This window comes from Carettochelys insculpta, chromosome 30 (genome assembly GCF_033958435.1).
Source record: "Carettochelys insculpta isolate YL-2023 chromosome 30, ASM3395843v1, whole genome shotgun sequence".
NCBI lineage: Eukaryota > Metazoa > Chordata > Testudines > Carettochelyidae > Carettochelys > Carettochelys insculpta.
The window spans coordinates 15,967,299-15,989,300 of record NC_134166.1 but is presented as its reverse complement, the minus strand read 5'-3'; the positions used below and the strand labels follow the sequence as shown (position 1 = coordinate 15,989,300).

Sequence of the window (22,002 nt, the reverse complement as noted above, 5' to 3'; positions counted from 1 at the left end):
GGGGGGTGTTGTGCCCCCTTCCTTAGCCTGACTCACAACCCCTCACCCAGGTGCATCTTCTGACCCCGAAGTGGGGGACCGTGGGGGAGTCACCTCCCCTCCCCTGAGACTGGCCCCGGCGGCCCGCTGCACAACTCCTCACTCGAGTATGGGAGGCGGGTTCTGCTCCTCACGGGGTTCGTTTTGGGGTGAGTTTGGAGCCCTGAGGGGCGGGGTCCGTGGGGTTACAGATCCTGGAGGGCACGTGGGGTTACAGGCCCGGGGGGTCCGTGGGGTTACAGATCCTGGGGGGATCCGTGGGGATACAGATGCTGGGGGGAGTCCGTGGGGTTACAGGCCCGGGGGGGTCCGTGGGGTTACATGCCCTGGCGCAGGCATGGGGTTACAGATCCTGGGGGGGGGTCCCTGGGGTCACAGGCCTGGGGGGGGTCCGTGGGGTTACACATCCTGGGGGGGGTCCGTGGGGTTACATGCCCTGGCGCAGTCCGTGGGTTTACAGATCCTGGGGGGGGTCCGTGGGGTTACAGGCCCCGGCGCAGTCCGTGGGGTTACAGGCCCGGGGGGGTCCGTGGGGTTACAGATCCTGGGGGGAGTCCGTGGGGTTACCTGCCCTGGCAGAGTCCGTGGGGTTACAGGCCCGGGGGGGGTGCGTGGGGTTACAGATCCTGGGGGGGGGGTCCGTGGGGTTACATGCCCTGGCGCAGTCTGTGGGGTTACAGATCCTGGGGTGGGTCCGTGGGGTTACAGGCCCTGGTGGAGTCCGTGGGGTTACAGGCCCGGGGGGGTCCGTGGGGTTACAGATCTTGGGGGGGTCCGTGGGGTTACAGAACCTGGGGGGGGGGTCCGTGGGGTTAGAGGCCCGGGGGGAGTCCGTGGGGTTACATGCCCTGGCGCAGTCCGTGGGGTTACTGATCCTGGGAGGGGGTCCGTGGGGTTACAGGCCCTGGCGCAGTCCGTGGGGTTACAGATCCTGGGGGGGGTCCGTGGGGTTACAGGCCCGGGGGGGTCCGTGGGGTTACAGGCCCTGGCGCAGTCCGTGGGGTTACAGATGCTGGGGGGGGTCCGTGGGGTTACAGGCCCTGGCACAGTCCGTGGGGTTACAGATCCTGGGGGGGGTCCGTGGGGTCACAGGCCCGGGGCGTGCGGCGTTTGGCGAAGCTCAAGGTTGAGGATTTGCCTTATGGGGTTGGGAACACGGAGTTTCTTGGGGGGCGGGGCGGGGCCAGGGCTGTTGGAGGGGGCTGGTCCGCGCTCTGTGGGGGCCTAGGGCTGGGGCGCTCTGCGGGGGGATCTCCGTCCCCAGCCACGTGCCCCCTCCCCCCAGGTGAATCCGCAGTAACGGGGGCGGGGCTTGTCTCCCGTCCGCTGATTGGCTGCCGCAGCCGCCCGGGTACAGGCAGCGGCGCAGCTCGCGGGCTCGGCTCAGTCCGGCGAACCTGGCAGCGGAGCTCGCCCGCCCCGCGCCTCGTGTCCGCCCGTCTGTCCGTCCGCGGAGCGCCCCGATCGCCGGGCTGAGACCCCCCCGGCCGCCGCCATGGGGGTAGGCACCGCGGGGGGGGGGGTGTACAGAGCTGCTCCCTGCTTATACCGATGAGTGTGCAAATGCGTGAGTGTGCAACGGGGCCGGTCAGGCCGTGAGTGTGCGAAGGCCTGTCTCGGTAAGTGTGCAAACGCGTGTGAAAACGGCGCCAGTCGTGGGAAGGGCGCTTGTCCCCAAGTGTGTACGTGTGTGAGTGTGCAACGGGGCCAGCCAGGCCCGCGAGTGTGTGAGGCTCAGCCGTGCCTGCGACTGCAAGTGTGCAAAAGTGCAAGGGGCCCATCCCTGCGCGCCCGTGCTGGGAAATGCGGGTGAGTGTGCAAATGCCTCGGGCTGGCGCGGCGGTGCGCGTCCTGCGGCCGGGGCGGTGGCGCAGTGTCAGGGCGCGGGCGCGCTGGAACCTTCCCGTCCCCTGGGCCCGGGCCCGGCCCGGCTCTGTCTGTGGCCCCGCGAGGGGGGGGGCGGGTTCGCTGGCGGTCCAGCAGCCCCCCCCGCCCGGCGACGGACCTGGGCCGGGGGCCGGGGGCCGCGAGGCGCTGGCGGATCTGTTCCTTAATCCCTCAGTTAACACCGCCCCTCGGGCATATGGCTCCGGGCTCCCGGGTAATCCGCCGGCTGTCGGGCGGACAGCTGCAACCTTGGGCGGCTCAGGAAGGGCGGGGGACGGGGGACGGGGGGGGCTGCTCCGTCCCGCGCGCCGCCCCCCCGCGCCCCCAGGGCCGCGGGGCGCCTGAATCGTTGCGGGGGTTCTGCGCCGGGGCGGGCGTGCACAGCGGGGGGGTCTGAGGACCCCTCGCGAATCGACGGGCTCGGGGGCGGGGGCGCAGGCTCGGGGGTGTCTCTCCCTTTCCTTTCCCCGTGCGCTAAGGCCGCCCCCACAGCCCCGCTCTCCGGGTCGCTGCCAGGCGGTAACGCGGACCCGTCTACCTGGGGCCACAATGGATGGGACTGGGGGGACGGGGGGCTGAGCCCTGCGCTGGGGGGTTGGGGAGGTTCCGGGGGGGGGCTGAGCTCTGCGCTGGGGGGAGGGAGGTTCCGGGGGGGGGGCTGAGCCCTGCGCTGGGGGGAGGGAGGTTCCGGGGGGGGCTGAGCCCTGCGCTGGGGGGTCCCTGTGCCCCCCCAGCCCTGCATTGCTGGGATGTGGTTGCTGCAGGGTTGGCCCGGAGCCAGCCCGGCACTCGTGCCCCCCCCCCGCAGTGTGTGTGGGGGTCTCAGCAAGGTCAGGGACGGGAAGGGTGGGGTGGGAATGACCAGACACCTACATCACCACTGCCCCCCTCGGGAATCTGCCCTGCCGCCCTCCCCCGCTCCTCTGCCCGCCCCCAGCCACAGGCAGCCCCTGCTGGGGGACTGGTTCCCTCGCTGCGTGTCCCGGGGGCGGGACTGAGCCACATGCCAAGAGCAGCTCTCCCCGTTCCTCCGCCGGGCCTGCCCCGGGGACACCAGGTGCCTGCGGGGTGCAACGCCCCCGTCCAGGGCTGGGGAGCCGGTAGCATCCGCCCGGCCCAGCAGCGCCCGCCAAGGTTAAGGTCACAGCAGAGCCCATCCCAGGCCGGGCTCACAGCAGCCGGCGCCCCGCAGCCCTCGGGCTCCACCACCCTGGGCCCACCCCGGGTCCCCACAGCCCTGCCAGGTGTGCCCCAGCCTTGGGCGTGTATGAGCCTGGAGCCCGCACGGGGCAGCACGGCAGGGTGCCGGGGAGACTGAGGCACGCGCCTGCTTCCCGCAAACCTGACGGGAAATTCCAGCTTCCTCATGGGGTGTGAGACTGCGCGCGCGCGTGTGAGACTGTGTGTGTGTGTGTGTGTGTGTGTGAGAGAGAGACAGTGTGTGTGTGTGTGTGAGAGAGAGAGAGAGAGTGTGTGTGTGTGTGTGTCTCTCTCTCTCTCTCTCTCTTTGTAGCTATGGGGAGAGAGAGAGAGAGGGACAGACAGACAGACAGACAGACAGTGTGTGGGGGGCAGAGTTTTGTGCCCGATGCTGCCCTCTGCTGGTTGGGACTGTGTGTGCCGGGAGGAGGTTGCGGGGCGGGGAGCCCCGGAGGGGGGGTAGGGAGCTGGGGGGCATAGGGCGGGTGAGGCCCATTCTGAACTGACTGCCGCCCCCCCACTCCCGCCCAGTATGGCCGCTCCGACAGCTACCGCGTGGCCACCACGCAGGACAAGGAGGACAAGGACTCGCCCAAGAAAGGCGGCAAAGATGCCAAGAGCCGGGACCTGGACGATCTCAAGAAGGAAGTGGCCATGGTGAGTGTGCGGCTGTGCCCAGCAGGGGGCGCCGTGGGGTGCAGGGTGTGGGGAGCAGGTGGGAACGCTGGCTGCTGGGAGGGGGTGCTGTTTTGGGGGGGCTGTGAGGAGAGGGTGGTGTTTCGGGGGGCTGTCGGGAGGGGGGCTGTTTTGGGGGGGGTGTCAGGGAGGGGTGTTGTTTCAGGGGGCTGCCGGGAGGGGGGCTGTTTTGTGGGGGCTGTGAGGAGGGGATGCTGTTTCGAGGGGCTGCCGGGAGGGGGGCTGTTTTGGGGGGGTGTCAGGGAGGGGTGTTGCTTCAGGGGGCTGTTTTGCGGGGGCTGTGAGGAGGGGATGCTGTTTCAGGGGGCTGCCGGGAGGGGGGCTGTTTTGGGGGGGGCTGTGAGGAGGGGATGCTGTTTCGGGGGGCTGCCGGGAGGGGAAGGCCAGCTGGAGAGATCTCTTATTCTGTATCTCTTTCCTGTCCATCAGACCGAACACAAAATGTCCATAGAAGAAGTGTGCCGGAAATACAACACAGACTGTGTCCAGGTGTGCGCCCCCCTTTCCCTCCCAGAAGCTCCCAATAGGCCCCTGGCCCCAACCCCCCACATTAATTTCCCCTGACCCAGTTCCTGGGGTGGGACCAGTGCAGGTCCCTCAGCCCCAGGAGACGGGTGGGGGGGACCCCGGAAGTGGGAGCTGGGCCAAGTTGGGGAGCTCCCTCTGCAAGATCTAATCGCCTCCTGCCCTGCAGGGTCTGACCCACAGCAAAGCGCAGGAGATCCTGGCACGGGACGGCCCCAATGCGCTGACTCCCCCACCCACCACTCCCGAGTGGGTTAAGTTTTGCCGCCAGCTCTTCGGGGGCTTCTCCATCCTGCTGTGGATCGGCGCCATCCTCTGCTTCCTGGCCTACGGCATCCAGGCTGGCACCGAGGACGACCCCGCCAATGACAACGTGAGGAGGGGGCTGAGTGTGCAGGAGACAGGGTGAAGATTGGGGGCAGGGGTGGGACAGGGCAGGAGGAGGGACCCGGTCAGGGCTATGACTGGGAGCGCAGGGCAGAGCCGTGGAAAGGTTGGGGCACAAGAGGAGCAGGGGAAGTGCAGGGGCCGGCCTGGGGCTGGGTGTGTTGGGGGATGGGGTGAGGGGGCAGATGGGAGCTGCCCCCCCGCAGGCGTTCACCCTCTGCCCCCCGCAGCTGTACCTGGGCATCGTGCTGGCAGCTGTGGTGATCATCACTGGCTGCTTCTCCTACTACCAAGAGGCCAAGAGCTCCAAGATTATGGAGTCCTTCAAGAACATGGTCCCCCAGGTGAGGAGCTGCCGGCCCTGTGCCCTGCCCGGCTCTCTGGGCCCTGCACAAGCAATAGGTGTGGGGGCAGCACCAGTGGTCCCTGTGAGCTGGGCATGTGGGCGCCCAGCCAGGAGGGCGCTTGGCCTGGCAGAGCGCCCCGAGCCGCAGTGGGTGTTCCAAGGCTGGTGCCCCCCGGGCTCTGCGCCGAACACGACGTACTGCACCCGAGGGAGAAAACGAGGGGACCAGTGGTCAGGACCCAGGTCTCCCCTAACTGCCTCTCCCACCCCCAGCAAGCACTGGTGATCCGGGAGGGAGAGAAGATGCAGCTGAACGCCGAGGAGGTGGTCGTGGGGGACCTGGTAGAGGTGAAGGGAGGTGACCGCGTCCCAGCCGACCTGCGCATCATCTCTGCCCATGGCTGCAAGGTGAGCCCCATGGCTCTGCTGCTCAGCCCCAGCTCTGCCCCACAGCTCCGCGCCGACCCCCTGCTCCTCACCTCATTCCATAGCTCCCAGCCCTACCCCTCCACTCTGCCCCACAGCCCCAACTCCCACTCTCTCCTAACCTGGCCAGCCCCCATTGCCCATCTCTCCTGCACCCTGACCCAGAACCCCACCACCTCAGCCCTGCCCCCAGGATTCCCACCCCAGAGCCCCTCCCTCCTGGGATGCCATCTCCTGTGGGGGGGGGGCAGCCAATGGGGCACACCCAGCTCCGACCCCAGGACTTCCCCTTCCCTGCAGGTGGATAACTCCTCCCTGACGGGCGAGTCGGAGCCCCAGACCCGCTCCCCTGACTGCACACACGACAACCCGCTGGAGACCCGTAACATCACCTTCTTCTCCACCAACTGCGTTGAGGGTGAGCCCCATGCGGGGGTGCTGGTCAGGAGTGAGGGGAAGCGGCAGGGTTTGTGGGGGCCTGGGAGGCTGCGGGTTGGGAATGAGAGACGTCCACAGGGCTGGGGAAGGCTGGGGGCTGTGGGATGAGAGAGAGGGGCACCAGCAGGGTGTGTGGGGCTCAGGGAGCGGCGGATCCAGAGTGAGGGGCGCTGGCAGGGCCGGGCTGGCAGGGGCTGTGGGTCGGGAGTGAAGGGTGCTGGCAGGGCTGGGCTGGCAGGGGCTGTAGGTCGGAAATGAGGGGCGCTGGCAGGGGCTGCGGGTCAGAAATAAGGGGCGCTGGCAGGGCTCGGCTGGCAGGGGCTGTGGGTCGGAAATGAGGGGCGCTGGCAGGGGCTGCGGGTCGGAAATAAGGGTCGCTGGCAGGGCTGGGCTGGCAGGGGCTGTGGGTCGGAAATGAGGGGCGCTGGCAGGGCTGGGCTGGACTGGCAGGGGCTGTGGGTCGGGAGTGAGGGGCGCTGGCAGGGCTGGGCTGGCAGGGGCTGTGGGTCGGAAATGAGGGGCACTGGCAGGGCAGGGCTGGGCTGGCAGGGGCTGTGGGTCGGGAGTGAGGGGTGCTGGCAGGGCCGGGCTGGCAGGGGCTGCGGGTTGGGAGTGAGGGGCGCTGGTAGGGCCGAGCTGGCAGGGGCTGTGGGTCGGGAGTGAGGGGTGCTGGCAGGGCTGGGCTGGCAGGGCTGGGTTGGCAGGGGCTGTGGGTTGGAAGTGAGGGGCGCTGGCAGGGCTGGGTTGGCAGGGGCTGCGGGTCGGGAGTGAAGGGTGCTGGCAGGGCCAGGCTGGCAGGGCTGGGTTGGCAGGGGCTGTGGGTCGGGTGTGAGGGGCGCTGGCAGGGCTGGGCTGGCAGGGGCTGTGGGTCGGGTGTGAGGGGCGCTGGCAGGGCTGGGCTGGCAGGGGCTGCGGGTCGGAAGTGAGGGGCGCTGGCAGGGCTGGGCTGGCAGGGGCTGTGGGTCGGGAGTGAAGGGCGCTGGCAGGGCTGGGCTGGCAGGGGCTGTGGGTCGGGTGTGAGGGGCGCTGGCAGGGCCGGGCTGGCAGGGCTGGGCTGGCAGGGGCTGCGGGTCGGAAGTGAGGGGTGCTGGCAGGGCCGGGCTGGCAGGGGCTGCGGGTCGGGAGTGAAGGGCGCTGGCAGGGCTGGGCTGGCAGGGGCTGTGGGTCGGGTGTGAGGGGCACTGGCAGGGCTGGGCTGGCAGGGGCTGCGGGTTGGAAGTGAGGGGCGCTGGCAGGGCTGGGTTGGCAGGGGCTGCGGGTCGGGAGTGAAGGGTGCTGGCAGGGCTGGGCTGGCAGGGCTGGGCTGGCAGGGGCTGTGGGTCGGAAGTGAGGGGCGCTGGCAGGGCTGGGCTGGCAGGGGCTGCGGGTCGGGAGTGAGGGGCGCTGGCAGGGCTGGGCTGGAGGGGCTGTGGGTCGGGAGTGAAGGGCGCTGGCAGGGCCGGGCTGGCAGGGCTGGGCTGGCAGGGGCTGTGGGTCGGAAGTGAGGGGCGCTGGCAGGGCTGGGCTGGCAGGGGCTGCGGGTCGGGAGTGAGGGGCGTTGGCAGGGGCTGCGGGTCGGGAGCGAGGGGCGCTGGCAGGGCTGGGCTGGAGGGGCTGTGGGTCGGGAGTGAGGGGCGCTGGCAGGGCTGGGCTGGCAGGGGCTGCGGGTCGGGAGTGAGGGGCGCTGGCAGGGGCTGCGGGTCGGGAGCGAGGGGCGCTGGCAGGGCTGGGCTGGAGGGGCTGTGGGTCGGGAGTGAGGGGCGCTGGCAGGGCTGGGCTGGCAGGGGCTGCGGGTCGGGAGTGAGGGGCGCTGGCAGGGCTGGGCTGGAGGGGCTGCGGGTCGGGAGCGAGGGACACTGGCAGGGCTGGGCTGGCAGGGGCTGCGGGTCGGGAGCGAGGGGCATTGGCAGAGCTCCCCCCCCAGGCACGGCGCGCGGGGTGGTGATTGCCACGGGCGACCGCACGGTGATGGGGCGCATCGCCACGCTGGCCTCGGGGCTGGAGGTGGGCAAGACACCCATCGCAGTGGAGATCGAGCACTTCATCCAGCTGATCACGGGCGTGGCCGTCTTCCTGGGCGTCTCCTTCTTCATCCTCTCCCTCATCCTGGGCTACACCTGGCTGGAGGCCGTCATCTTCCTCATCGGCATCATCGTAGCCAATGTGCCTGAGGGGCTGCTGGCCACCGTCACCGTAGGTCCTGCCCTGCTGCACCCCCCGGGTCACCCCCCATCACTCCACCCTGGGAGTCCATTCACCCCACGCCTGCCAGGCCCCTGCCCAGCCCCTGGGGGTGGCAGGGGGAGCCCTAGCAGGGGGCACTCGCCTAGGATGGAAGGAGCATAAGATGGATTGTGGGGCAGGTGTCCTTGGGAAAAGTCCCTGGAGGTTGCTGGGGGGGGTCCTTGGGGTCCCTGGGGTGTCTCTGGGGGGGGTGTCTGTGGGTGTCACTGGTGGGTCTCTGGGTAGGTCATTGAGGGGGTCCGGGGGGGGTCCCTGAGGGTCACTGGTAGGTCTCTGGGTAGGTCACTCAGGGGGGTTTCTGGTGGGTCCCTGGGGTCACTGGTGGGTCTTTGGGTAGGTCACTCGGGGGGGTCTCTGGTGGGTCTCTGGGTAGGTTCCTGGGGTCATCGGGGGGTCTGTGGGTAGGTCACTTGGGGGGCGGGGTCCCTGGAGTCACTGGTGGGTCTCTGGTGGGTCCCTGGGGATTGCTGGGGGACCCCCTGGCTCTGGGCGGCTGACTCAGGCTGAGGCCGGCGCAGTGCTCAGGGGGACCTGGCTGGGCCCCCACGGCAGCACTGCCCCCTGCCCAGGTCTGCCTGACGCTGACGGCCAAGCGCATGGCCCGCAAGAACTGCCTGGTGAAGAACCTGGAGGCGGTGGAGACGCTGGGCTCCACCTCCACCATCTGCTCCGACAAGACAGGGACCCTGACCCAGAACCGCATGACGGTCGCCCACATGTGGTTCGACAACCAGATCCACGAGGCCGACACCACCGAGGACCAGTCGGGTGAGGGGCACAGGGGCAGGGGGCTGCTGCCAGGCCTAGGGCCTAGGGAGGAGGATGGTGGGGCAGGGCCTGAGGAAGTCCAGGATCCTGGGCTGGGGGAGGTTCTAGAAACAGAAGGGGAGGGCTGGGGGGTGCTCCGGGGGCACAGCCAGGGAGGTCCTAACCAGCATGCAGAAAGTGGGGGGCGTCTCAGCTCTGGCTCTGCCTCTGCTCCCAGCCTCCCCTGGGGTCCTAACCCCACCTTGCCCTGCAGGAACCGCCTTTGACAAGAGCTCTGCCACCTGGCTGGCCCTGTCCCACATCGCAGGGCTCTGCAACCGGGCCGTCTTCAAGGGGGGACAGGACAACGTGCCCATTCTCAAGGTGAGGGGGCGCAGCGTGGGGACTGCACGGGAGGGAGGCCAAGCCCAGGCTGTGGGGGGCAGCACGGGGTTCAGGGACCCCATTCTTAACACCCCTGCCCCTGCAGCGTGATGTGGCCGGTGACGCCTCCGAGTCGGCGCTGTTGAAATGCATCGAGCTCTCGTCCGGCTCTGTCAAGCTCATGCGGGAGAGAAACAAGAAAGTGGCAGAGATCCCCTTCAACTCCACCAACAAGTACCAGGTACGGGGCCCCAGCGCCCCGACATGACGCGCCCCACCCCGCCCCCAACAGCCCTGCAGTGCCCCGACGCGCCCCGCCCCCGACAGCCTTGCAGTGCCCCGACGCGCCCTACCGCCAATAGCCCTGCAGTGCCCCAACACGCCCCGCCCCCAACAGCCCTGCAGTGCCCCGACGCGCCCCGCCCCCGACAGCCTTGCAGTGCCCCGACGCGCCCTACCGCCAATAGCCCTGCAGTGCCCCAACACGCCCTACCCCCGACAGCTGTGCAGTGACCCGACGCGCCCTACCACCCATAGCCCTGCAGTGCCCCGACGCACCCCGCCCCCAACAGCCCTGCAGTGCCCCGACGCGCCCCGCCCCCGACAGCCCTGCAGTGCCCCGACGCGCCCTACCGCCAATAGCCCTGCAGTGCCCCAACACGCCCTACCCCCGACAGCTGTGCAGTGCCCCGACGTGCCCCGCCCCCGACAGCCCTGCAGTGCCCCGACGCGCCCCGCCTCCGACAGCCCTGCAGTGCGCCGACGCGCCCCGCCCCCGACAGCCCTGCAGTGCCCCGACGCGCCCCGCCCCCGACAGCCCTGCAGTGCCCCGACGCACCCCGCCCCCGACAGCCCTGCAGTGCCCCGACGCGCCCCGCCCCCGACAGCCCTGCAGTGCCCCGACGCGCCCCGCCCCCAACAGCCTTGCAGTGCCCCGACGCGCCCTACCGCCAATAGCCCTGCAGTGCCCCAACACGCCCCGCCCCCAACAGCCCTGCAGTGCCCCGACGCGCCCCGCCCCCGACAGCCTTGCAGTGCCCCGACGCGCCCTACCGCCAATAGCCCTGCAGTGCCCCAACACGCCCTACCCCCGACAGCTGTGCAGTGACCCGACGCGCCCTACCACCCATAGCCCTGCAGTGCCCCGATGCACCCCGCCCCCGACAGCCCTGCAGTGCCCCGACGCACCCTGCCCCCGACAGCTGTGCAGTGACCCAACACACCCCGCCCCCGACAGACCTGCAGTGTTCCAAGGCGTCCTACCCCCGACAGCCCTGCAGTGCCCCGACGCGCCCTACCCCCAACAGCCCTTCAGTGCCCCGATGCACCCCGCCCCTGACAGCCCTGCAGTGACCCGATGCACCCTGCCCCCGACAGCCCTGCAGTGCTCCGAGGCGTCCTACCCCCGACAGCCCTGCAGTGCCCTGATGCGCCCTACCCCCAACAGCTCTGCAGTGACCCAACACGCCCCGCCCCAGACAGCCCTGCAGTGGCCCAATGTGCCTCGCCCCCATGTGCAGTGCCCTGACGCACCCCACCCCTGACAGCCCTGCAGTGCCCCAATGCGCCCCACCCCCGACAGCTCTGCAGTGTCCTGTTTCACCCCTCCCCCAACAGCCCTGCAGTGCCCTGACGCACCCCACCTCTGACAGCCCTGCAGTGCCCTGATGCGCCCCTCCCCTGCCAGCTCCTCTGGCCGCACTGAGCAGTGCAGGGCGCCCGAGCCACTCACCCAGGGAAGCCCACAGCCCGGCCCCGCATGTGGGGAGAGGTCTGGGAACCAGTCGCACCACGTCCACACAGGGTCCTCCCGCCCCACGGAGCAGCCGCACCCCCAGGTCAGCGTCATCCCCCCAGTGGGCCCCAGCAGAGCTTGCCAGCCGGCCCTCGGCGTCTGACCGGGGCAGGGCTGGTAAGAAATGGGGTCTAGGGCAGAGTGTTGGCACAATCCGACTGCAGCCGTTAATCGCACAGTTCTGGGCTCCGGCTGCGGCAGGGCTGGAGCTGCTGGTGTGTGACGGCTCTGGAGTCCGTCCTCAGCCACCCTTCCTGGCTCCGGCCGCAGCAGAGACGCTCCCCAAGGGAGGAGCTGGCGTGAAGGCATGGAGGAGCTCTCGGGGCCCCTTTTCCGCTTGCCCCCGTGGAGGGATCCCATCGTCCCCCGGGGTGGAAGTAGGTGTGAGAAGGAGCCTGGCCCAAGGGCAGGTCGCCCGTCCGAGCCCTTTGCAGGCAGTCAGCCGTCGCCTGTCTGCTGGGTGACAGGTTCCCAGGCAAGTCCCTGGGATGTGGCTTGGAGCTTGATGCTGGTGACTGTGCGTAGTGCTGGGACCTCTCGCCATCGGTGCCAGGCGGCCCTGAGGTGCCCCAGGCACCAGTCCAGAGCCCCACTTCCAACCCCCCCACTCACAGACCCAGGCAGCTGAGGAGTGAGCCCAGGGCTGCAAAGCCCCAGATCTCCAAACACATCTCAGGTGGGCCTGGCGGGGTGGTAACACAGAGCCCTACTCTGCAGCAGTGGGTTCATGTTCTCCTCAAAGTCAACAAACTCCCAATCCCCTGCAGTGACCCCCAATCCACCAGGTGCTCCACAGCCCCCTAACCCCCTGTGGTACCCCCGAATCCACCAGGTCCCCCACAGCCCCCCCAACCCCCTGCAGTGCCCCCAAATCCACCAGGTCCCTCACAGCCCCCCAACCCCGTGGTGCCCCCCAATCCACAAGGTCCCCCACAGCTCCCCAACGACCTGCAGTGCCCCCAAATCCACTAGGCCCCCCAGCCCCCAGCAGTGCCCCCCAATACACCGGATCCCTCACAGCCCCGTAGCCCCCTGCAGTGCCCCCGAATCCACCAGGCCCCCCACAGCCCTCCAACCCCCTGTGGTACCCCCAAATCGACCAGGTCCCCCACAGCCCCCCAACCCCCTGCAGTGCTCCTGAATCCACCATCCCCCCCATCCCCCTGTAGTACCCCCAGATCCACCAGCCCCTCCAACCCCCTCGTGCCCCTGAATCCACCCCCCCCACAGCCCCCAAACCCCCTGCTACACCCCCAAATCCACCAGGTCCCCCACAGCCCCCCAACCCCCTGCAGTGCCCCTGAATCCACGAGGGTCCCCACAACCCCCTGTGGTACCCCCAAATCCACCAGCCCTGCCAACCCCCTGCAGTTCTCCTGAATCCACCAGCTCCCCCACAGCTCCCCAAACCCCTGTAGTGCCCCTGAATCCACCAACCCCCCTCACAGTCCCCCAACCCTGTCCAGCCTCAACTTCTCCAGAAGCCTGCGGTGCCCCCACCCACTCCCCTTTGACTCCAGCCCCATGTCGCGAGCTGCTGCTCCTGGCTACGCTGGGTTTCTTGCTTCTGGGGATTGGGGGCTGCCCACGGTTCCCAGCCTGCTGGGCTAAACCCGTCTGTGGCGCTGGCAGGCACTGGGATTAACTCAGATTCCTCATTGGCATCAGCCTGGAATGAGCCCTGGGCACAGCTGGTCTGGGGGGGTTGGTGGGGGGCAAGGTGCCCTGCTGGGTACCCCAGGGCCCTGTGATGGGGTTCAGGGGTCCTCCTGCACTGCACCCCGTCCGCTGGCAGGAGGGACTCTCACTCAGCAGGTACAACAGGAGGTTTATCAGGCAACAGATGCCCAGTTTTTCAAAGAAGCGTCAGTACAGCAGAGACGGTCCTTCCAACCCGTCCTGGGGAGAGGAGCCCGAGGGGTGCCCCTCTGGGGTGTAGATTTCCCCCTCCTCAGGCTGGCTGCCTTCCAGCTCCCTCTTCCCCCACCAGCCTCTAACTGCCGCCCCCGATTCAAAAAAACCAGCTCGGCTCCTCCCTCCTCTTTGTTCAGGGCAGAGGTGTTACCTGCCAGTTGTAGCCCCAGGGTCATCCTTAGCCACTGGGAGCTGTTTTGCTTGTCTCTTACATCCAGCCTGAGTCTCGCATTTGCACCCCCCTCAACTCCATCACAGGCCCCCCTCCCATTCCCCCCCAGGACCCCTGCCTTACCCTGCCCTGCCCAGCGTGTCTGGAGGCGAGGGGGCCCAGGGCAGCCAGGCAGCGTCTGCACAGCACTGAAGTCCCTCAGTCCCAGGCCGTGGCTCTGTGCAGAGCCAGGAAGTTGAGCGCAGAGTCTGACCTGGCTAAGCTGCTGCAACCCCTCAGCCCGGTGCCGCAGTCAGACCCTGGGATCCCCCTTACCTCTCATGGCCTGAGTCAGGGCCAGCCAGTTCCTTACTGTCCCCCACCACCCCGCATGGCTGACAGTCTGCCCTGAGAGCAGCTGGAACCCCTCTCCTGCGCTGAGCAGCTCTGTGCTGTGGAGGGGAAACTGAGGCCTCAGAACAACAACTGAAAATGCCACCTTCCGGCTGGCTGGGCAGGCGCCAGTTTGGGCCTTCTGCTGGAAGGGGCATTGGGGGCGTGGAGGCTGGCAGAGCCCCCCCGGGGGCTGTGGAGGGCCTGGGAGGATGTGCAGCTTCACCCCCTCCCACCCTGTCTTCCCCAGCTGTCCATCCACGAGACTGAGGACCCCAATGACAACCGCTACCTGCTGGTGATGAAGGGGGCGCCCGAGCGCATCCTCGATCGCTGCTCCACCATCCTGCTGCAGGGCAAGGAGCAGCCTCTGGATGAGGAGCTGAAGGAGGCATTTCAGAACGCCTACCTGGAGCTGGGCGGGCTGGGCGAGCGGGTGCTCGGTGGGTATCGGGCTGGGCGAGTGGGTGCTCGGTGGGTATCGGGCTGGGCGAGTGGGTGCTGGGTGGGGGTTGGGACTGGGCGAGTGGGTGCTGGGTGGGGGTTGGGGGCTGGGCGAGCGGGTGCTCGGTGGGTATCGGGCTGGGCGAGTGGGTGCTGGGTGGGGGTTGGGACTGGGCGAGTGGGTGCTGGGTGGGGGTTGAGGGCTGGGCGAGCGGGTGCTCTGTGGGTATCGGGCTGGGCGAGTGGGTGCTGGGTGGGGGTTGGGGGCTGGGCGAGAGGGTGCTTGGGTGTCGGGCTGGGCGAGTGTCAGGGGCTGGGCGAGCGAGTGCTGGGTGGGGGTCAGGGGAGGGCAATGGGCCAGGCTGGGCCCTGTTGCACTGCTCCCTGCCTGCCCCCCAGGCTTCTGCCACTTCTACCTGCCGGAGGAGCAGTACCCCAAGGGCTTCGCCTTCGACTGTGACGATGTGAATTTCACCACCGAGAACCTCTGCTTCGTGGGGCTCATGTCCATGATCGACCCGCCCCGCGCGGCCGTGCCCGACGCCGTGGGGAAGTGCCGCAGCGCCGGCATCAAGGTGAGATGCGCAGGCCGGGCAGAGACGCAGCCCCTGTGGGGTGTGGGGCCCCCTCCCCTGGTGCTGGGCTCTGGCCCTGTGGGGTGTGGGGCCCCCTCCCCTGGTGCTGGGCTCTGCCCCTGTGGGGTGTGGGGCCCCCTCCCCTGGCACTCGGTGCCCCCCTTGGGGGTGCTGCTGGGGGACCTGCTTCCCCCCCGAGGCGCATCCACTCTCTGCTGCCCCAGGTGATCATGGTGACCGGTGACCACCCCATCACGGCCAAGGCCATCGCCAAGGGCGTGGGCATCATCTCCGAGGGCAACGAGACGGTGGAGGACATCGCCGCCCGGCTCAACATCCCCGTCAGCCAGGTCAACCCCAGGTGAGGGGGCGGGGGGTGTCCTGGAGCCCAACAGCCTTGGCTGCACCCCCAGGGCTGGAGCTGCCCCTGGGGCCCCCTCTTCCTCCAGAGCCCCGGGGCCAGCACAGTGGGGGTCTCCCCAGCTGAGGGGGCGCAGGGGGGCTCTGCGGGGGTGCTGCCAGGCTGAGCCTACCCCTGCCCGCCCCTCAGGGACGCCAAGGCCTGTGTGATCCACGGCACCGACCTCAAGGACATGAGCACGGAGCAGATCGACGAGATCCTGCAGAACCACACGGAGATCGTCTTCGCCCGCACCTCGCCCCAGCAGAAGCTCATCATCGTGGAGGGCTGCCAGAGGCAGGTGAGAGCCCCCGCCCCGAGCCCCAACCGCTGGCCCCCGCCCCCAGCCCCAACTGCTGGCCCCCGCCCCGAGCCCCAACCGCTGGCCCCCGCCCCCAGCCCCAGCCGCTGGCCCCCGCCCCCAGCCCCAACCGCTGGCCCCCGCCCCTGACCCCTAGCCCCACATCCCTCTGGTCCCCCACCCCCGTCTCCCAGGTCCTCAGCCCCCGTCCCTCAGACCTCCCCTACCCCCGATTCCCCCCTTCCCACTGGTCCCCCACCCCATCCCCCACCCCCATCTCCCAGGTCCTCAGCCCCCATCCCCCAGACCTCCCCTACCCCCAATTCCCCCCATCCCACTGGTCCCCCACCCCATCCCCAACCCCCATCTCCCAGGTCCTCAGCCCTCGTCACCCAGACCTCCCCTACCCCCGATGCCCCCCATCCCTCTGGTCCCCCACCCCATCCCTGACCCCTGTCCCCTCGGTCTTTAGCCCCCGTCCCCCGACCCTCATCTCTCCAGTCCCCCACATCCCCTGACTTCGCCGTCCCCCCCGGTCCTCAGCACCTGTCCCCCGGACCTCCCCCTCCCCTGACTCCCATCTCTCCGGTCCCCCACCCCACTTCCCAGACCGCCCCATCCCCCGACAACTCCATCCCTCCAGTTCCCCACCCCATCCCTTGACCCTCCATCCCCCCAGTCCTCAAATTCCATCTCCCAGACCTCCCCGTCCCCCAACCCCCATCTCCCTGGTTCTCAACCCCCATCCCCTGAACCTCCTGATCCCCTGACCCTGCCATCCCTCAAACCTCCCTCAACCCCCATCTCCCCATCCCCCAAACTGGCCCCGACATCTCTCCGGTCCCCAATTCCCCCTCCCCCACCATCTCCTCTCTCTCCGACCCCATTTCCTGTGCCCAACTCCCCCACCCCAGAGCCCCCACCACCCGGTGTCCCAGCCACCCCATCCCTGCTCCCAAGCCCCACCCTGACCTGTGCCCAACTCCCCCACCCCAGAGCCCCCACCACCCCGTGCCTCAGTCGCCCCATCCCTGCTCCCAAGCCCCACCCTGACCTGTGCCTTGCAGGGCGCCATCGTGGCGGTGACGGGCGACGGCGTGAACGACTCCCCGGCGCTGAAGAAAGCCGACATAGGGGTGGCCATGGGCATCGCCGGCTCCGACGTCTCCAAGCAGGCGGCCGACATGATCCTGCTGGACGACAACTTTGCCTCCATCGTCACCGGCGTGGAGGAGGGTGAGGGGCAGCCAGAGGCAGGAGTCAAGGTGCAGGAGTTGGGGTTGGGGGTGCGGGAGGCAGGAGTTGGGGCACGGGAGTTGGGGTTTTGGGGTGCAGGAGTTGGGTTGGGTGTGCAGGAGGCAGGAGTCTGGGTGCAGAAGTTGGGATTTTGGGGTGTGGGAGTCGGGAGTCAGGGCACAGGATTTGGGGTCTGGGGTGCGGGAGGCAAGAGTCGGGGGGCAGGAGTTGGGATTTTGGGGCTGTGGGAGTCAGTGTTTGGGGTGCAGGAGTTGGGGTTGGGGTGCTGGAGTTGGGGTTGGGGGTGCAGGAGGCAGGAGTCAGAGTGCAGGAGTTGGGGTTTGTGGTGGCGGGAGTTGGGGTGCAGGAATTGGGGTTGGTGGTGCAGGATGCATGAGTCAGGGCTCAGGAGCTAGAGTTTGGGGGTGCGGGAGACAGGAGTCAGGGCGCAGGAGTTGGGGTTTGTGGTGGCAGGAGTTGGGGTGCAGGAGCTGGGGTTTGGGAGTGCGGGAGGCAGGACTTGGGGCACAGAAGTTGGTGTTGGGAGAAGCGGGATGCAGGAGTCAGGGTGCAGGAGTTGGGGTTTTGGGTGGCGGGAGTTGGGGGCAGGAGTTGGGGTTTGTGGTGCGGGAGGCAGGAATCGGAGCGCAGGAGTTGGGGTTTGTGGTGGCAGGAGTTGGGGTGCAGGAATTGGGGTTGGGGGTGCAGGATGCATGAGTCAGGGTGCAGGAGTTGGGGTTTGGAGTGTAGGAGGCAGGAGTCGGGGCTCAGGAGCTGGAGTTTGGGGGTGTGCGAGACAGGAGTCAGGGTGCAGGAGTTGGGGTTTGGGGTGGCGGGAGTCAGGGTGCAGGAATTGAGGTTTGAGGATGCAGGAGGCAGGAGTCGGGGTGCAGGAGTTGGGGTTTGTGGTGCAGGAGGCAGGAGTTGGGGTGTAGGAGTAGTGGTTTGGGGGTGTGGGAGGCAGGAGTTTGGGTGCAGGAGTTGGGGTTTAGGGGTGCAGGAGGCAGGAGTTGGGGTGCAGGAGTTGGGGTTTGGGGTGCAGGAGGTAGGAGTCAGGGTGCAGGAGTTGGGGTTTAGGGGTGCAGGAGGCAGAAGTCGGGATGCAGGGGTTGGGGCTTTTTGGTGGCAGGAGTTGGGGTGGAGGAGTTGGGATTTGGGAGTGCGGGAGGCAGGAGTCAGGGTGCAGGAGTTGGGGTTTGTGGTGGCGAGAGTTGGGGTGCAGGAGCTGGGGTTTGGGAGTGCGGGAGGCAGGACTTGGGGCACAGAAGTTGGTGTTGGGGGATGCAGGATGCAGGAGTTGGGGCGCAGGAGTTGGGGTTTGGGGTGTGGAAGGGAGGAGTCGGGGTGCAGGAGTTGGGGTTTGGGGTGCGGGAGTCAGGGTGCAGGAGTTGGGGTTTGGGGTGTGGAAGGGAGGAGTCGGGGTGCAGGAGTTGGGGTTTGGGGTGAGTGAGTCGGGGTGCAGGGGGACGGGGGTCCTAGCTGGCCATGGGGCGCTGTCCCCTCCTCTTGGCTCACGCCAGCCCCTCTCATCAGGGCGGCTGATCTTCGACAACCTGAAGAAGTCCATCGCCTACACCCTGACCAGCAACATCCCCGAGATCACCCCCTTCCTGCTCTTCATCATGGCCAACATCCCGCTGCCGCTGGGCACCATCACCATCCTCTGCATCGACCTGGGCACTGACATGGTGAGCCCCCGTGCCGGCCCCAGCGCCCCTGCCCTGGGCCGGGCCCGCCACTAACCTCCCTCCCCGCAGGTCCCCGCCATCTCCCTGGCCTATGAAGCTGCTGAAAGCGACATCATGAAGCGCCAGCCCCGAAACCCCCGGACCGACAAGCTGGTGAACGAGCGGCTGATTAGCATGGCCTACGGGCAGATCGGTGAGGGGGCGGGGCCTAATGGGAGATCGGTGAGGGGGCGGGGCTGGGGCGGGGCCTACGGGCAGATCAGTGAAGGGGGCGGGGCCTATGGGTCGATTGGTGAGGGGGCGGGGCCTGAGTGCCCGGGCAGCATCTGGGCCTGGAGCGGATGGGTGAGCTCGGAGATGGAGCACTCGAGGTGGGGGTCGGTGCTCGGGCCGCCCCGCCCCGCCCCGCCCCGCCCCGCTGAGCCGCTCGCTGCCCCAGGGATGATCCAGGCCCTCGGCGGGTTCTTCGCCTACTTCGTGATCCTGGCCGAGAACGGGTTCCTGCCCTCCGGGCTGGTCGGCATCCGGCTCAACTGGGACGACCGGACCGTCAACGACCTGGAGGACAGCTACGGGCAGCAGTGGGTGAGCGGCGCCAACGGCAGCTCCAGCCCGGCCCGGCCCGTACCCCAGACACGGCTTGCGGTGCAGGGCTGCGCCCGCCCTGAGCACCGAGCACCGGCTCAGCGCCGCCCCGGCCCGCAGCAGCGTCTGCCCGCAGAGGCGGCTCGCAGGGGGTGACACAAACACGGAACAGGAGCGGCCCCGCCTCACCGAGCACCACCAGCCATTCGCTCCTGGCGCCCAGAGCGCGCTACCCAGGCTGCATGCGCCCCCCGCGACCGCCCCCCAACCCCGCTGCTGGGAACCCCGGGACCAGCTTCCCACCTCTCTGACTTATGTTGCACCCCACATGCAGCCCAGCATACACCCCAATGCATGCACACACCAGTGCACGCACACACACACACTCACGCGCACAGACACCCCAGTGCACACACACACCCAGCACACATACCCCAATGTATGCACACCCCAGTACACACACCCCAGTGCGTGTGCACACGCACACAGACACCCCAGCACACACACACACCATACACCCGCAATGCATGCACATGCAGACATACACCAGCACAGACGCACACACAGCACACCTGCAGCATACACACCCCAATGCATGCATGCACACACACACACACTCCAGCACACACACTAGCACACTCTATCTCCAGCTGTTAGGGAGGCACAGCCCCGAGGCTGGTGCAGCAGGCGGGCTGAGCAGCACGTGTCAGGGAGCCGTGGCGGGGCCCTCTGGAGGGGCCGTGTAAGAGGACGGGGTTTCCGGGCAGGGCGGGAGAAATCAGTCCAACCCGGCCACCCGCAGCCCAGGCCGCGATTTCCTCCTCGCCAAGGCAAATCCAACCGGCCACACGAGCACCTCTGCCAGCCCCGCCGCCCCAGCAAAGCGCAGCTGCTCCCGGTGCGCGGCCGGGAACCCGGCTCGACCCCCCCGCCCGGTCGGGAGCCCGGCGAGCACGCGGGCGGCCACGTGCCGGGCGCTAACGGCCCCTCCCCCCGCCCAGACCTACGAGCAGCGCAAGGTGGTGGAGTTCACCTGCCACACGGCCTTCTTCGTCAGCATCGTGGTGGTGCAATGGGCCGACCTGATCATCTGCAAGACCCGCCGGAACTCCGTCTTCCAGCAGGGCATGAAGTGAGACCGGCCGGACTGGGGGGGGTGCGGGCGGGAGTCGGGGGACACCGGCCGGACTGGGGGCGCTGTGGGCAGGAATAGGGGTCACCGGCCGGACGGGGGGGGGGGGCTGTGGGCATGAGTAGGGGGCACCGGTCGGACTGGGGGGGGCCGCGGGCGGGAGTCGGGGGGCACCGGTCGGACTGGAGGAGCTGCGGGCGGGAGTCGGGGGGCACCGGTCGGACTGGGGGGGCGGGGCCACGTGCGGAGTCGGGGGGCACCGGCCGGACTGGGGGGGGCCGCGGGCGGGAGTCGGGGGGCACCGGTCGGACTGGGGGGGCGGGGCCACGTGCGGAGTCGGGGGGCACCGGCCGGACTGGGGGGGGCTGCGGGCAGGAGTCGGGGGGCACCGGTCGGACTGGGGGGGGCCGCGGGCGGGAGTCGGGGGGCACTAGTCGGACTGGGGGGTCTGCGGGCGGGAGTCGGGGGCGGGGCCCGAGGACGTCCCTATTGCCATTTCTGTCTCTCGCAGGAATAAGATCCTGATCTTTGGGCTCTTCGAGGAGACGGCGCTGGCCGCGTTCCTGTCCTACTGCCCCGGCATGGACGTGGCGCTGCGGATGTACCCCCTGAAGTGAGCGCGGCCCCGGCCCCCCGCGGCTAACGGGAGGAGCGAGCACAGGGGATCGGGGTGTGGGGCGCCGCGCTGCAGCTGCGCCGGTTGCCCACCAGAGGGCGCTGTGGTGCAAGCGCGAGGGCAGCTGGCTCTGGGCTGGAGCAGCCGTGGGGGCGGGGGTCCAAGGGAGTTGCCTTTGCTGCCCCTCCAGGCGGGGCGCCCTTGCAATGCCCCGCTGGGGGAGCCTGCGGTGGGGAGGGGGTTCCCTCTGAGTCAGCTGCCAGCCCTCCCCTTGCATCAGCCAGGCAGGGGGCAGCATGGCCCCTGCACTAACCCCCCATTGTTCTTCTCCCCTAGGCCCAGCTGGTGGTTCTGTGCCTTCCCCTACAGCTTCCTCATCTTCGTGTACGACGAAATCCGAAAACTCATTCTGCGCCGCAACCCTGGAGGTGGGGGCTTGGGGGGGGTGCTGGGGACTCTGTGGCCCTGGGGGGCTGGGCGAGTGCTGGGGGGAGCTGGGTGCTGGGGGAATGGGCAAATGCTGGGGGGCACAGAGGGCTGGGGCAGAGGTGGGGGCAGGTGACCTGGAGGAATTGGGGGGGCACAGAGGACTGGGGCAGAGGTGGGGGCAGGTGACCTGGAGGAATGGGGGGGGCCCTGCCGAGCACTAACCCCACTGTCTGTCACAGGTTGGGTGGAGAAGGAAACCTACTACTGAGCCCCCCGCCCAGGAGGCTGGGACCACACGCTGCCCCGTGGAAAACGACTCCCCAGTGGCTGTTGGCTGTGACACGGTCCCTGCCCCCCGGGTATTTATTTAGCGCTGGCCCAGGCTGTGGGCAATACCTCCCCAGTACACGTGTCCCCCCCAGTCTGTGATTCTCCCCCGTCCCACCAGCCCCCGCCTGGGACACAGGTGCAGGCAGGGAGGGTTCAGCAGAGCCCAGCAGTTCCCCTCGGGGGGGTTGTGGCCTAGAACCCAGGCGTCCTGCGGCGCCGCCCCCTCGTCCATCGTCCCCACACGCTGGCTGCCCCCCAGGGACCCTAGATTCCACTTCCTGGACCTAGGGAAGCCAGGGCCCAGGCCTGGGGAGGGGTTCCCGGGGGCTGACGGGGCAGAGGGGGTCCATGTGGGAGTGGGGGGGCCTCTTCCACCCCCCCCAGGGTCGTGTTGTCATGTGGCAAAACCAAACTCACTTTAACAAATAAAAACAAAACCAGAACGGGGGCTCGAGAGGCAGAGTCTGCTGGGGGTGCAGGGCGCCGTGTGGGGGAGGTGCAGGGCAGCCAGTGGGGGGCAGGGAGGCCGGCAGCGCAGTGCCAGTGCCTGGCGGGAGGGGGAGTTCGCTGGGTTGGGGCGAGGACCAGGCTGGCGTCACATGAGGCTGAAGAGCTACTGCTGCGGGCTGGGGGGGGAGGGGGGTCAGTCACGGGCGCTGCCTCCCCCCCCCCGCAGTGACGCAGAGCTGCTGTAAGAGGCTTTGGTGCTGGTTGG

At 68.8% G+C, this 22,002-nt stretch overlaps 1 protein-coding gene across 1 annotated transcript; it reads left to right on the top strand.

Moving 5' to 3' along the window:
• Window positions 1-1,571: 1,571 nt before the first annotated feature.
• ATP1A3 (ATPase Na+/K+ transporting subunit alpha 3) lies at window positions 1,572-21,686 on the top strand. The gene is made up of 23 exons (XM_074980863.1): window positions 1,572-1,658; window positions 3,658-3,783; window positions 4,252-4,311; window positions 4,517-4,720; window positions 4,965-5,078; window positions 5,354-5,488; window positions 5,807-5,924; window positions 7,848-8,116; window positions 8,737-8,935; window positions 9,189-9,298; window positions 9,405-9,539; window positions 13,802-13,994; window positions 14,395-14,570; window positions 14,795-14,931; window positions 15,121-15,271; window positions 16,339-16,507; window positions 18,041-18,195; window positions 18,265-18,388; window positions 18,635-18,780; window positions 19,782-19,912; window positions 20,424-20,525; window positions 20,865-20,956; window positions 21,197-21,686. Exons 2-23 carry the CDS (start codon window positions 3,781-3,783, stop codon window positions 21,223-21,225), a joined length of 2,952 nt encoding a protein of 983 aa, XP_074836964.1. The 5' UTR covers window positions 1,572-1,658; window positions 3,658-3,780; the 3' UTR covers window positions 21,226-21,686.
• The last annotated feature ends 316 nt before the right edge of the window (window positions 21,687-22,002 follow it).